At 35.9% G+C, this 16,732-nt stretch overlaps 1 protein-coding gene across 4 annotated transcripts in view; it reads right to left on the reverse strand.

Annotated features, from left to right (window-relative positions):
- The window catches only part of LOC139964132 (GTPase-activating Rap/Ran-GAP domain-like protein 3), a 190,438-nt gene that overhangs the window by 118,184 nt on the left and 55,522 nt on the right, over window positions 1-16,732 (reverse strand). The window contains exon 1 of one of the 4 annotated variants that reach the window (XM_071965499.1): window positions 8,232-9,589. The exons of the other annotated variants lie outside the window; for them this stretch is intronic. Coding sequence (XP_071821600.1) covers window positions 8,232-8,290 — 59 coding nt within the window. The 5' untranslated portion in view covers window positions 8,291-9,589. Of the gene's footprint in view, window positions 1-8,231; window positions 9,590-16,732 lie in introns of those variants that run through there. 4 annotated transcript variants of the gene reach the window in all.

Consider the following 16,732-nt stretch of genomic DNA (forward strand, 5'->3'; position numbering starts at 1 on the left):
ATGGATGAAAAATCCACTCGGCCACAGCACCGGTATGTATTGTATTGCGCCTGGAGTGCTTACAGTATTAGGAATAACTTCCCGGTTGTTAATGGTGTTATTTGTTGGGCGGACAACACACCAGGGAGCATTCTCATGTAGGTACCGACAAAGTGAGGGCGCTTGTGAGCGCTGTGACAGGCTCAGAATAATTTGGGCTACGAAGCTATAGCCTCTGAAACTGCAAATGTACAGAGACTATATGAAACTTAAAGTTTCGCGTTCAGTCATGTAAGTATAGTTCTCTTGGCCAGTAATACCAAGTTGTAGCGCGCACGCGCACTACAATAACAACTCAGCGGACGGATGGCTTTGCTATAAGTAGGAGAGAAAATAAGTCCCGTGATCACCGTGGAAAACAGTACGGTATACTATAGCGATTAAATAAGCGTTTGTTTATTAACATATGCATATAGGTTATTGAAATCATTTATCTCATATTTCCTGCCTACTGTAAATGATTTGGATGGATGCTCTATAAAGAATAGTATTCCTGATTAATTCATTATATTTATCGACAATGTCGGAAATGAATTTTTACTTTCATGAATTAAGGTTTTATCATGAGTTACTCAGTTAATATGTATCGTGCCTCACAGTGACGATAAAGATTGCTCTTTCTAGAGTTATACATACGTTAGTTATTAGCCAGATGAAGCTGATGTGTTACGTTAAATATATAGGATGTGAGTTGTGCTTTAACTTCCTCATTAAACATACGGTGCTGATAGAGTAACCCATTATGGTACCTGAAAATGAACGTCAATCTTTCAAACTTTATAGCTTTGATTTTCCGTGAAACATATAGAGATATTACAGTGTGGCTTTAATATAATTTTTTTTTAAATAACACACAAGTTCAGGAAGTCTAAAGGTTCGACAGTCCGTCTTGTGATTTTGGTTGTTTTTCTTCGCGTAAACAACATCATAGAGAATTGTAAAAAGAATGGGGGGTGGGGTGGGGGAGACGTTGAAGACTCAAGGGTCAGATTACGATGCCTCAAGGTCAAACCTGTATTTTGAACTGCGTTTTACAGTACGGTTGGATCATGCTGGCAAAGCTATCAAATAGTAATTGGATGCCAATCACTGTTTCAAATATAAAATAGTATACACATGCAATTATAGCAGTGGCTGTCACTCATGCAACAAATTATGAATCCTTCATTTTATTTCAAAAGTCCTCATTAAGTTAATGTTACATACTTTTTTATCCTTTAAAATATATTATCCTGTCGCGAATTTGATTATTTGTATAGTGCGATTTTCGTAGATACAGAGTGTGTAGCAGGTAAGGCTAGAGTATGCGACCACCAAATATATATATATATCTTAACAAAAAAATTCAATCTAAGAATATGCTAAGGGAAAGATAGTTCAAGACACTGATTTAGCATTGAAATCAGATAAATAGCAAACCCATCCCTCAGTATTCACCTATAAACATGTATGAAAAGTTCCCTCAAAACTAGCAATGCCAATTATGTTCCGTCGAGAGTCAATACAGGCCCAGGAGACTGGGCCGTCTTTCAAGGGCTTCACTGTTTAAAGTTTATTGTGAAAATGAGGATACATTTACTTTCATCTCATATTTTCCTGGGCCGCCTAGTTGACCCTGGGGCCAGAGGGTTCTCCCTCCCCACATCATATGTGTCTTAGCATGATGCATGTACGGTGATCCTAATACTTTTTGGTCCTGACTGATTTGTGCCGTTGCTTTAACATTAGACTACTATCATTGCCCGCCTGTAAAGACCTGCTTCACCGTACGCTACGCGGGCTACAACTTTCACTGAACTGAATGCAGATTTTGTTTTTCGAAAGCCCCAAAAAATTGAATAAAAAATATGTCGGATGACCAGTTTACGTGACGACAGCTCTCTTTGATTCGACAAGAGGACGCAGAAAATATTGGAGGCGCTATGCAATAATTACAAGAAGATCATATATCATTAAACATGCATTCTAAGATTACACACAAGTTTTTAACTATATTCTGTTTCAGTATTTTGACTAATTGGAACTCCATATATGGAAATGGAAGTAAAAAATGATAAGAATATGAACGTACAATATGTTTGCTTGTAATGCGAGCTTACATAACTCAACAACAATAACCAAATGTAAAAAAAGGTACAATGTTTTTTAGATAGGCTGCTATCTTTCTATACATTTCCATATCATGGACTTGGAACATAATTATTCGATCGTATTTATTATGTACGTCTTTTTGTACCAGAGACACCCAAGTACCAAAAGATGGAAATCATGCAGTTTCATTTTGACCAGGCTAAAGCCAGAAAAACACTTTTTTTTTTGTTCCCTCTTATCTTGGGCTTTTAATTTAATTTTCGTTCTTTTATCCCTTCCATTTGCTTCGTGTCAATCTAACAAATTACATTACGTTTACACCTCTTTTCCCATCAAATTATATTTATTAAAAAGCTCATGCAGTTTTTTACAGATTGAAAATGGAGGTCAGCCACTGATCAAATTTCCCTTTTAAGAAAAAAAGAAGATTTTATATAAAAAGAAAAAAGCGGGAAAAAGGTTTTAGGCTGCGCTGTCAACAATCTATAATTCATATTTTCATATTTCAACGTAATAATAGAACAAGCTTAGTGTCCCTTCAATATTAAATGTATGTTGAATCTAGTGATAGGTAGAAGCTTTGGCCAGTCTGTGTCAGAAGTAAAAAAAAAACGAAAAAAAAAACTGAAGTAAAACGACAACATGACGGTTGCCGATTGCATGTATAATATTTGATGCCAGTGTTGTATAGCACTAAATGCCATGCGTCATTGTAAAATATCTAAATATGTACGATCTCATTTTGAAGTATCTACACAAGCTTTAGGCTATGTTTCTTCCTCCGATACACGTCTGGTGGCTGGTTGTCAATTATACTTATATTTTAAGGTACCATTTTCTCAGTTCTAGTCAACTACTTATGATTTATGCCTTTTCATTTAACTGTTTAGAAATGATTTGTATTGGTCTGATTCCCTTGTCTCCAGGGGGGGGGGGAGGATATGAACTAAAACAGACAACGAATATGGAACATTTGTTTATAAATACTTCATGCGACTGTCATGTGCCAATACACCACACACTGGAACTATACAAAAGCATTTTTTATCTATAGGCTACATAACTTAATTAGTTAAGTTAGACACAAGAAAGAGAAGATTGTATGGCTTCCCTGTGTGTGTAGTTTATAGGCTGGGTTTGTATATATATATATATATATATATAGATATATATATATATATATATATATATATATATATATATATATATATATATATAATTGAAATTGTAGTAAGTTGGAAAATCCAGAACAGCGAAAACTTCCAGCCTCCACCGGGATTCAAACCTATATATATATATATATATATATATATATATATATATATATGTATGCATATAGGCTAATTGTTTCATAACAGGGTGTTAGTTTGAAAATGAGGTAACATAATTGGGTCAACAAGGTGACAATGATTTCGTCAAAATACCGGGGCTTATGTTTAACAACTCCCTGGTTTAACAACTCCCTGGTTTAACACATGATGGTTACAGTGTATCCAGAAACAGAACTTCATAATATTTCGATAAACGAACGTTAATTGAATTGTAAAAGCAATTACTATATAAAGCTTTATAATTTATCAGACGAAGTTTTGATGATAAAAACAGTTATTGCTTAAGTCCTTTTCGGTCAATTTGCAAATTTTAAGCAGTTGGCGGCACTTACATGGAGCTCATTACTAAAATTGAAAAAACGGTGTATTCAGCCCTCCATAACAGCGCCCTTTGACCTTTCTCATCTAGTCTATGCAGTGGTGCAATAAGCGGTTTACTGATTTAACCCATTAACTTGTTGAAAATATCACTTCCGGTCTGGCTATATACCTTGACCCTTTTCTTTTAGCTTATAACAGCGTAATATATAGATTGCTAATAGACATACGTTGATAACAATAGCATTTTCGCAAAGACATGCACTTGACTCTTTCATGTAGACTAACACAGTGTTAGGATAAACTGTTAATTAACCCATACAGTTGATGACAAGTGCATATCCGCCAAGATTATGGACTTAGTAATAGGATGTATGGTGTGCAGGGGCGGATTAGCCATATGGGCAATACCCACTGCAGTAGGCTGGCCGGTTGGGTAGAAAATGGGCTGGAGCCAAGTAAAAAAGTTACAGCCCATTCAGTGAATAATGGGCCGCCCAAGGTTAAGGATAGACGGGCCGGTTTTAAGACCCAGTCCGCTCCGGATGATGTATCGACACAATGGAAGTGTTCTAGATACAAACCAAGTAGGCATATTGCTATTTATTTTGTAAATAATAAGGATTATTACGATGACTTTAAAGAAGCATTCCGTGCGTTGATGTATAGTTAAAATTTGGCAGTACCCGATCTTAAATTCTTTGAAATAAATATAATTCGTTAGCGTGTCCAGTGAATATTCACTGAAACTTCAACGGATTTTATTTTTTTATGAGTATTATTAATGTGTTTAACATTAATGTGACAAAGTATATGATGGACGAAATTTGTTAATTGTCCAACTTTTGTACCAAACAAAATTGAGCAAAGTTCCATGGTTTCAGCAATCGCCATGTTATTGAGACTATTTGGTATCTTATACTAAGTTGAATCAAACTGCCGAAAATTTACAAAAAAACAAAACATGAACAGTCCTATGTTCCTTATACCACAAACAAATGCAATAAATGAACATGGGGGCGGGGGGGGGGGGCATATTAAGTACATGACTATGTTAGTGTGGTGCAGGGTGCCCTACCTGGCTCATGCGACCATATTAGGTTGCTTAAAGTTGAAAATGGATGTTTAACGAGCATTATACGTCACCTACAAATTTAAATATTAACGATTGTTGTTCTTTTGTTCGATTAGATCCAGACTCGAAGCCACATATTATGAAAGGAATGACAATGCCGTTTTGGTCAAGTAGCCATAACCCTAACTTACAGTAGATGAGTTTATATGACCTTCTTGACAGACAGCATACCAAACCTAACCAAATATCATTAGGGTAGCAAGAAAAACAAGATAAGAATCGGTTAGATTATATCTCTGCAAGAAAACACCGAAGTGTATTATCGTATATGTCGTTGTTCTGATGATGTTATAGTAACCAACAATTATTTAACAAAGGTCACGAGGACAATTAGCCAACTACATGTTCACCTTAGAGCTGTTCTCCTTAAATTTGGAGGATTTCGTGCACAAAATGGTATGTGTGATTTATTTGGAATTAAAGGGAACATACATATTAGTTGTACAATTTGTGCTTAATTATATAACTAGGGCATTATTTGTTGCTATTCCTCATTGTGTACGACTGATAAAACTGCAGTTCTGATGAATTGATATCTATATGCTAGTAATTAAGCTAACAAACTGGTATACCACGTTGTTTATATAAGTGCCTGTGTGTGCTTGTGGTGAGGATGGGGGGGGTGGGTTGGGGGTGGGGAGCTTCGATAACTGACAGTTTATATTTTCAGGGATTTATCGAATGTATCGTTATATTCAGTTGTACATTTACTCATTTTTTTGTAATTTAATATACCTGTAGGTATTGTTTTCATGCCAATTAAGTTTTGAAGTCAATGAAGTATAGGCTTATTAACCCACACCAACCCCTTTCTACTAGCTAGTTTCAAATATGATCAAAATAACAGCGTCACGGTGTAGTTTCGAATATGAAAATCAGATAATATGTTACGATTCTGTATAAAAAAAAGGCTGGATACTCTGTCAATTGATCACAACTAAATGCGAAAATCAGCCACATTCGTCAATCGTGATTTTTCCAAGTATTTAGTTTGAATTTTGTAAAGATGCGAAATCAAGGAATCTTATACAGGTTTATTGACCAGTTTTACGGTTATACAACATTGTAGGCAGAATGGGAACCCTCTGAACTAAAGATCATTGGTAGAAGTCATATCTTATATGCATTGTCAAATCTTTAGAAACTGTAATATCTATGAAGTTGAGAAGAAAAGGAAACACACGAAGATCCTGGCACAAAAACGAAAGTATAGAACAAAGCCGATAAAACTCAGAAGTATTTAGTCTTCATAGAATATTAACTAAACATTTAATAATTGAAAGGATATAAACTGTATTTTTATCACTTTTCACAACAGATGTTATAGAACAAAAAGGTTAAAGTTTGAAACGATGTAGAGTTTCCTTGAGAAATTCAGTAGATTATCCTATATGCAGAAAAGACTAGGATAGTGGCAACTATGATGAAGGCTGTACAGATCCCTATGATGAATGTGTGGTAGGCTAAAGTATAGTTACAAATGTAATATAATGTGATGATATTAGCTACTGTCTGGTTTTGATGGATGAAAATGGATGACAATGATTGTAATATTTCTAGATTTTTAAAGCAAATCTACTGCGATTTATTGAAAAAAGATACCAAATATTTTCGTGAAAATTCATGCTGAATATTACGCAATCAGCTACATCATTATGCGGATATTAGTTTATTCAATGTTGGGGAAAATGTGCACGTAGTCACTTGAACAGATTTGAACAGACAATTCTTGATTTAAGTCATTTCGCCCTGATGCTTTGATTGGTATTATGTTTCTTTCCACGAACCAAGGAAATATTCCTCTTCAGTCAACGATGACGTCATCAGTACTTGTCTTCTACATCAATTATTAATAAATAAGTATACTGATTAGTTATTTATTAAATCTTATGGCTAACAGCGGCTTTATCACGTTTATTCACAAGACTAAATTCGAATGAAACATTTGTATATAGAAATGAAACAAAAAATTGGCATTGAGATAAGCTTAGTGCTTCCGTGGAACAGAAACAAACATGAGACGAGGCATGACATGTATATGTAGTTCCTAAAATATCATTTTGTTCTTGTGGAATCGCATTGTGCAAGTATTTAGTAGAAATATGTTTGTTTAGAATTACATATGAAATACATATCACGCACTATAAGAATATGAAAACGGTATGTATACGTGCAAAAGGAGCAAATGTTTCCGGTGCAGCAATAAAAGTGTACCCGAAAGAAGGGTCCACATTCACCAAAACACAACCATTGTTTGGATTTAGTTGTGGAAACTTTTGATACTTGGCACCACTAGAACCTCCCCCCCCCCCCACATACACACACGCGATATGATGGGTATTTGAGACGTAAGAAAATGAATGATATTATTTATGTTTGAAAATAGTTTAGCCTTAAAGAGAACATGAGACTAGTTTGGATACTGATTACACGTTAATACCAACACTGTAGATGCTATGCAGGCCGGCTTGATCGGATGCATGGGTGCCTTGGGTGGTTATTTATTATTTTGCTTGTCACCCCCGGGGACCGGACCCCGGGCAGCCGTAGTTGCCTAGTTACGCCACTCGTGCTAGGTCAAAACGTTTCGTTAAACTTGACATTATAATGGAATTCTAGAGAAATCTCGTGTTATTAATACATACGATTACTGTTTATTATCATTTGGATTCAAATGGGTGGCAACGACGTCCTTAGTTTTCTTGAACAATATATACAAGTTGAGTCATTCGCTTTCATAGAGCAATGATTGTATATACAACCAGCACCGTTTCCTTTGTGTGTGTAACGTCTCTCCTACGTTTCCTGTTTTTATAATTATTACTGGATTGTCCTTATTCGAAGTGAGGCGACGCAGCGTCGGACACATGCGAGTCATTGTATCATATATATATATATATAAATACTAACTTGACAAAAGAACAGAAAAGTGGATTTGGTTGATAATTTCCCTTGACATTGAATAGCATTTACACCTAAGTGTGATTGTTACGACTAAAATAGATTGAAAACAGTTATTTTTATCTTATGCTATAGTATAGCAATTTGAAGGCCTAAACTACATGGTCACGTTTTCTTTCTGTGTTGTAATGACGAAACATATCGTGGTCCAAACACATCCTAATATTACGATTAAGCATACACTGGCACTTAAATCTATTTCGAGACCAACATTACTCGATCAAAACAAGTAGCCGGTAAAACTATTCCGGGCTTTTGATAGAAAAAGTTCAGTTTTTTGCTTTATCTTGTACCCTTAGTGCTTCTATAGCAGTATATTCTTTGTACCGAAGAGCAAAATAAAAATAAATTCTTACCTTTTACTGACAGCATAAACCTGTCTTCTCAAATCATCAACAATTTCCTTAGATTCCATATTCAATACAAATTGTGATTATCCTCAATAAAATGCCCCAAAACAATCCGTTTTATGAGGCGAAAAGCACGACGTGTTTGTAATCGCACACAGACTTGATAAATAAGCACACACTATGATGTAAACTACTGTATATCCGCCACAAAATATTAATGAGGCCTAAACAGAAAACGTTTAAGACCATTGATGAACTAAAGAAGATGCTTAATGTATAATATATCCTTCCAGTTCACATATTCACTTCGCTAAAAGGAGATACATTCTCATGAACATATGTATTCGCCGTAGCCTGGTTCTCAAGTCGCTGACGAATTAGTTTAAACCGGACTAAAATGAAGGTCACGATAATTGTACTGATTCAATTTGCGTTTGATTTTATTGAATATTTTCCCCCTCCATAAAAAGTGGATGAACACGATGAAGAATTTAATACGCAGCCGTGCTACTCCATTGGTGTATGTCAGATGGATAGGTTATACTAAAATTTGAGACGATGTTGTCAAGCTTTCTCATATATTCTGATATATTCACCCTGTATATGAAACAAGTATCCCTCATATCAAGCTGGTACAACAGTATAGTATTTTAAAATGGCCAATTAAGAACAACCAAACAGCCTTGACATATATATACAGCTAAGATACATATTGAATGATCAACGGTAAACAGATGTCTAGGCTTAACAGCCTATCACAATACCGCCCACATTGATCTCTTGTTTTTCTTTGATGTCGAGAACGTTATACCGTCAACTACTGTCATAATCTCGCTCGTCGTTCGGTTTTACTCGATTGAGAATATCCTTTGATGGGTTCCTATTCTATGTTCTGACTCAAAGCGTACTAAAGACAACATATAACATCCTGCCATATGATATGATTCGTTGCTGACTGCTTCATTGCTTCCCGTTGTCCCATTGCTTTATAATATACTCTGTAGTTACAAACACTCATGATAGATTTATATGGGTTCGGTTGAAATGATGATTCTGTCACGAACACTATAGCGCCAGTTACTAGTTCAGAACACGTATACATCGCTTGCAGAATAATAATAATATTAATAATATAAATAATCATGCAAAACGTGATCCAATAAATCATAATATCTAAGAAATAAGAAATTGACCAGTATCCTTTCAGACTTAAAAGCTCAGTGCATTCTGTAAAGCAAGATAGTCCATTAAATACCGTAGTTAATTATGACATGTAACCGATTGCTTCATCATCATGAGTCTTGTCTTTTAACAAAGCTATTGTACTATTTTCCTGAAACTTTCCGCGGTAACACTGATTGATTTGGATTGCCTTAACGACCGTATAATTCTCTGAATGATGTCGAAACTGAAAGTACAGCTGCTTTCTTCATGGTTCGACCCATAAAGTGATTTACATAGAGAGCCGTTTCATTTATTGAGCTTAAAGTGACATGCAACTTTAAATTATGGATATTTTGAAATGTCAATTTTGTGTTGTGTGTTCACAGTGACGGGTTATGTTGTAATCGTTCTAACTTTCAATTTGTGATGAATGTGATCAAATAATACTAAATGTTATATGACAGGACGAGGTCATTGAACATATAAGTTGGTACCGGGAACGGTATAAGTTCAGCTGAAACATTGGCATTATATAGCAACTGATTTTGTAGGCTAAGCTTGTGAACGAAACCCAGTTATTACATCAACTATTCAATATGTAAACTAATTCTGAAATGGATAAGACACGGTAACATTAATCATTCATCATTCGGGAGTAATGAAATAAACGTAGCCACATGGATCACTTGCTTGTAGTTGGTGGGGATTCACGTTGTGTTGAAATATCATTGTTTGCAGTGAGGTAATCAGCCTGAGGGTGAAGGGGGGGTGGGGTGCTCACGTGAGATAGGGAACTGAATGAAATACACGGTAGCCTTATTCGCCGAGAAGTTACTGAATATATTAAAGAACGAAAATGATCGCACATTAACAATATAATGCAACAGAGCTGTGTTAACAAGAACTATAGTCGAAATATGTCAATTTAAAGTTTTATTTGTTCAATTTATTTTGTTTGAGTAAAGAAGCGCGCCTGCTTTGTTAAGTTTCCAAAAAATCTTGCCATAGCAATATGAAGCGCAATAGGCTATTGTACAATATGCTAGTCGCTATAGTACCACCAGCGTTACAAAAAAGGTATGTTTAGAAGGTGAAAACAGGGAAGCAGCCTCCTTGTGAGATTTCAACACAATACACATTATAACAGCTTTAATGTCGTTCGATCAGTGTAAGTATAGTCAAAGCAGCAGTCTATTACGTACACTTTCAATATGTAGATAAAGCTAACATCCCGTTATCTGAAAATTGTGCAACATCTTGAAAATGAAACGTAATCAATACAAGGAAACAGGTTTACACACCTATGATATTTAATCTACTATAGGGCGTGGACAGAGGAAGTTTCACTAAAGTTACAAGGTTTATGTTGTTACATATAATATGACACAATATATACAGCCTAAAGTAATTCGATGTTTAATTTTTAAAAAGAAAAGAGAAACAGAAAACAACAAGAACAGGAAGAAGATCACTCAATACAACGGTACGAACAAAGGTGACCCAAAATGATACTGTGAATTCATTACTTATATCTTGACCTTGAAAAAATAAAGTACAAAAGAGTTTAACTTTTATTAGACAATATCCCCAAATATGCTCATGTTCCAAACTTCAGAAAACAGTTTATTTCCACTCTCAAACACTAAATTATGTGATTTAGCTACTATCAACATCTTTGAATAACTATAGTAGTGTTAGCTCAGTGGTTAACGCCGGTGCCTTTCAATCATAAGATGTCCGGCTCGAGTCACTCCAAGATTAATGTATGTCGTCCAGTTACAGAGTTGTTGACAATTGACAACTCATAATCATGGACGTTAAATAAATCTAAGAGACTGACTTCGGTCAGCTTGCGGCTTTGATAAGCCAATGATGGCTTCTTCGCGAGTTCCTGCTTGCAGGAGGATCTAAAATACATACATACATACACACACACATACATACATACATACATACATACATACACTTATGATCTGAACCTTCAAAATAGAAACAAAATCCTTTGTAAACGTCTTGTAATTGCAGATGTAAGACTTATGAACTTTAACATACATTTAACGTATTTCAGAGGATGTATGACATGTGGTTTTCCTTTGTAAAATCTAACACGAACATCTGAACTGCTAATGAGCTACTTTAAAGCAGTGACTATATACTACGATCCAGATTGGTTTTAGTCTTTAAACCCTATCATAAGGAAGCGAGAAGGAAGTACGGTTGTTTTATTTGGCTCAGTGTTGAGCTTATAATTCATATTATTGACGTTAAGAACATAAATATCTTAGCAATAAAGCGTTTGTATCATGGATACATGTAAACATCCATCTATGGGCTTTGTTTATAGTTTATAGTTCAGTTCCTTAAAGGAATATAATACATGAGAACACACGCGCAGACAGATAGAATTTATTCTCGTTACTATAGAGAAGAACTTACCATATAGACCAGGGTTGTCCAACCTTTTGCAGAGGAGGGCCACATGGAATGATTATGATGAAGGAGGGGGCCGCATGAACCCTACACTCGATTTTTTGCCCGAAGCCCAAGGCAACAAAATGTGAGCACTGCGCGCGGAGCGCACTGATTTATTTTCCTTCCTGATAAAACAGATGAATAAAGTCCAGCCGCCCCCCCCCCCTTCCGCTGAGAGTGTCACACAAACTGACCTGTATGCAATTTTTTTGGACCCAGAAGGTTCGAATGATTGATTATATAGCTTCAAATTGTTATCAATAAATCTGCTCACTAAATTTTCGCACCTTAGAGCATCTCTGGCGGGCCGGACGCAACCCTGCGGCGGGCCGGACTGTGGCCCGCGGGCCGTAGGTTGGACAACCCTGATATAGGCTAACGAACGATATATGGCTTTAAATTTGCCGTCCTTACTGCCTGCTGTATGCGACAAGTTGAACAATACCCATAATAAACGCAAGTCAATAATATATCTATGCACAGCAGGATTCAATAGGTTGACGTCACGCCATAAAATCATAACCGACCAAATTTTGTTGACTTCATCTGTTAATTAATAAAGAATCCCATCTCTCGAAGACTATGAAATGAAACCGATATTGAGTTTATACTAAATCCTAGAGTATTCCTTTACTAATAATTAACAAGAGCATATATAGCCTCTTCTTCATTGTTTATTTCGTGAAGTATCCCTTTAAATCTTTCGAATATAATACCATGACAAGACTTACTCGATGTAGGAGACGTTCGTATACCCCCTCTTTAACTCTGTTCGATATTTCTACAGGTCGAGTAAAATTTGTATTCAACATACGGCAAAGAAAAATTATGACGCTCAGTAAGTAATTTCATGTCAGAAGACGCCATGTGTTATAGTAGTAGTAGTAGTAATAATAGTAATCATAACGATAGTTATTTTACAGTGAACACAGATCGAGTGCATGTACAGTGCATGTTATGTTTTCAGATTCTGTACTGAGGCTATGTAAAATTTGTATGTCGAGTTCATTGTTTGCACATCTTAGGTATACTGCGTAAAACGTGTAAAAATGCATGTTCAACATGTTAATTTTACGGAAAATATATAGGCTTATAGAGGATATATGCGAGTGCGAGCTTGCATGTGTGTAATAGGTTTCTTAATTGCACTACTGTGAGGGCTAATATTCAATTTGTATAGTGACATATGCAAGAGAGGTATATTCGTGTCTATTTCACTGGAAAGTAGAATTGATATAAGATGAAAAATATGGAAAAAAATCGAACAATTAAAAGTACAAAGAGGATGGTCATATGAAAGAATATGTGAAAGGAGGGATCGACGGTTGATTGTGATAATGGGAATGCGTAGAAAATGAAATTGCTTGAGTTTCCATCAAAGATGTTACGGGAAAGTCGAGTGACACCTTCTGTCTTCTATCTGATCCCATTGATGCATCATTTAAACCACAATCACCTGCTTGAATCCGAAGAAAAGAAGAATTCCTGCAACATGGTTCTTTCAAAGAGTGCCGTCATGTATATTTAATGTCTAGTTATTATGTAGATTTAAGGTCAAAGTCTCATTTAAAGTTAACCGCTGTGTTGGTCCACGTCCCTCCTACATTGGAAGGAGAAGTATTATATATACAGAGAGAGTATAGGTTGACGTCACGACTATATCTTAATACCTTTTAGAGGAAAGGTGTTTTGGATGCTTTATGCGTAAAGACTAAAGTTACGTTATTATGGGAGACATTCGTCAAACCATAATTTTTTACCTCTATGAACTCGTCTCATACTTTCTCCATCTCCACAAGTAGAAAATAACAAGAGCAAAAATTATTTCCTCTTTTCACAAAGTAACTTGGAGTTCGTTTATAAGTAAAGACTGAAACTTGTGTAAGGTCCAAAATGACAGCACAAAATTTCTTAAAACATCTATAATAAATGTTTATTCCTTAGAAGCAGAAATGGTTGCATAGTAACAACAATTATTCGACAATAGGCCGATCCTAACTAAATCTCATATAATTACTGCTATGTTTACTTTCACTATGACGAAACGAGAAAAAAAAACCCGATGACCAAGTTATATACTAAACTACCTTCTAGCATGACAGCTCACAGACATAACGTTTTCATAACGTCACCAGTTTTTTACTAAACTTTGGTAAATCATAAACTGAAAGTGTATCCACAGAGGTTCTGACACTGCAAGTAGTTATCCCCCCCCGACGATTTTCGATTTACGATTGTCAATAATATATATCCATTTGTCTTTGTCGTTTACCTCCATTTCATTAAGTCTGTTCAAAGTATCTCTTTCGAGATCCGGCTTTGGGAATTACAAATGATTTCGAGATGGTGCATCATGTTTGTTCTCTAGAGTAAGGCAAAATATGTCACCAAAAACAGAACTAGTATTGTTCGATACAGGTGACAAACGCCTACAGTGGAATTACGACCTTCCTTACCGGTTTCGAACCTCTGGACATACAATCAGCGTCCATAGCCTAGTTGGTTAGGGTGGCCGCGTACAGAGCGGGAGGCCCGGGTTCGAATCCCGGTGGAGGCTGGAAGTTTTTTCACTGTTCTTGATTTTCCAACTCAGTACGATTTTATGCACACACACGCATATATATATATATATATATATATATATATATATATATATATATATATATATATATATATGTGTGTGTATAAATATATAGAACATTATAGAATGGCTCTCGAGTGAGAGTGAAAATTAAATTAAGTGTGTGATTGAAAGTAGAACAGCTAATATTTGGTTTCTGCAGAGCTTTCAAGCAAAACTAGCTCTCATTCAGTGCATGATCAAGTGACAAGGAGTAGCAGGATTTGAAACATTTTATAGAGAAGAGTGTCGGCATGGCAGTAAAGCCATACGACTAACTGATTTCTCATGGATTAGCTGGTGTTTCAGGTAGCTCGAGAATTGTCCGCAAAGCACAAACTACAGCTATTCTCTGCATGCGACGACTCAAGGAAGTGAAAAACAGGACTAAATGATGGCGCAGACTCCGTGGCGCTGTTCCAATATGGCATAAATGTAGAGCGGTAACAACTTTAACAGACTTTTTACATATTTGTGAAGAGTGCCCTCATTTTCACCTACCGTAAGTAGGCTATACAGCTACTCGTACTCCAGGACAGTATCGTCATAATACCACAATGACGTCACCAAGAGATTGTCTCAGCTGATTGTTAAGACATAAGTTATTTCTATAGCTGTGACATTTTATGATTGAATCAGATCTATAAATTTAGGGTGACATAGGGGTGAATCAATCCATTCAAAACCAGGCTGCCAAATTAATTCTCAACAAGAGAAAATACGATAGTGCTAGTGAGTGTTTGCGGAGCTTTCATTGGCTTCCCATAGCTCAGCGAATCAAATTAAACTTATTGCTTAGTATTCAAATGTATCCATAAACAGGCTCCAGATTATCTCCGTACCATGTTGATTACACGTGTCTCCCCATACAGCATGTTGTTATTTGTATCTTGTCTTCGTATTGCTTACTTCTTTTTGTATATACTTGTGTTTAGCTATATGTTTTGTAAGGCTCCATAGAATATCTTTTTAGTCATGGCGCTATAGAAATTTTGTAATAATAATAATAATAATAATAATAATAATAATCGCCATAAACAGCACGATTTGTTCGAATAGTTTGCTGTTTAGTAATCTACCGCACACATTACTGTTTTGCATCACTGCGCATGTCAGTAGACCACTAATTTAATAATGGTCACATAGTTTCACGAGGATGTACAACAAGTGTAACGAACGTTACAATTGACTTGTCACAGGGTTTGCATTGATCATGTCAAATGACAGCTATGATACTGCGAATGTTCAGCAAAATGATCATGCATAACCGCAATGCGGCAGGTACCACCACAACATAGATGAAGGCCCGGTAATTACATAAGTATTGCCTTGCAATTTTCGTAATTATATAGTCTTCAGTTATCCAGTAATTCCTTCTCTCTCCAGAGTCCTCTAAATGGGTTGTATTTTTACCTAGTCTCATTAACTCTCAATAGTCTCTAAGAATACTCAATCTGCATAACTTATGGAGCATGCGGTATAGTTGCATTGCATGCAAGGTTTCAAGTGTAGGTGAATGTACCCACTTAACTAAAGGACAGCAGTTGTTTGGAAGTTTTTATTATTTAAAATTGTAAACATGTTTTCGACATTGCTGGAAACGGTTGCAAATTTAGAATTTGTGATTTGATGACGAAAATAGATTATTGACCTTTGGTGTAAGGATCAGTTTCTGGTGAACTGTATTTGTACTCATTAAAGGTATATCCCGATAGGGTAAATATCTTTATAGAAAAACTAAAAGAGTGACTTTGGATGAGTACCATTTAATTCTGGAGAATATTTTATAACTTAACAAAATGCAGTTGTAACCAACTTTACAAGGTAAAAGTATTAAAATAGCAGCCAAGGGAAGATAATTATATAGATAAAAGAATTGCAACTCAACACGCCACCATACTGCACATGTAGGAATAAGGGAGCACATGGAAGAAATTAATCTGGTTATAACGCGCATATACCCTGCAAGATAAGACCCGTGGTTGATAAAATCTGCCCCTACAGACGTCTCCTATTTATTCGGTGTTCTTGCGTCTTGCACGGTCTTTCTGGAAAGAGAAGTTACTGTGGGATGATGCTCCCTCCCTCCCTCTCTAAAGGTCCCGCGAGACACAGACTCAGCGAGTCAGACAATCTGGACCAATTAACAACTTTTTGGCAATTAAATTGGTTTTAATGTCTTAATTGTACTTGTTTTTGTCAAACCTTTACCCACAATTGGTTGGACACATACGTTCCCAGTATTGGGTAA

The sequence above is a fragment of the Apostichopus japonicus genome, chromosome 22 (assembly GCF_037975245.1).
Source record: "Apostichopus japonicus isolate 1M-3 chromosome 22, ASM3797524v1, whole genome shotgun sequence".
Lineage (NCBI taxonomy): Eukaryota > Metazoa > Echinodermata > Holothuroidea > Aspidochirotida > Stichopodidae > Apostichopus > Apostichopus japonicus.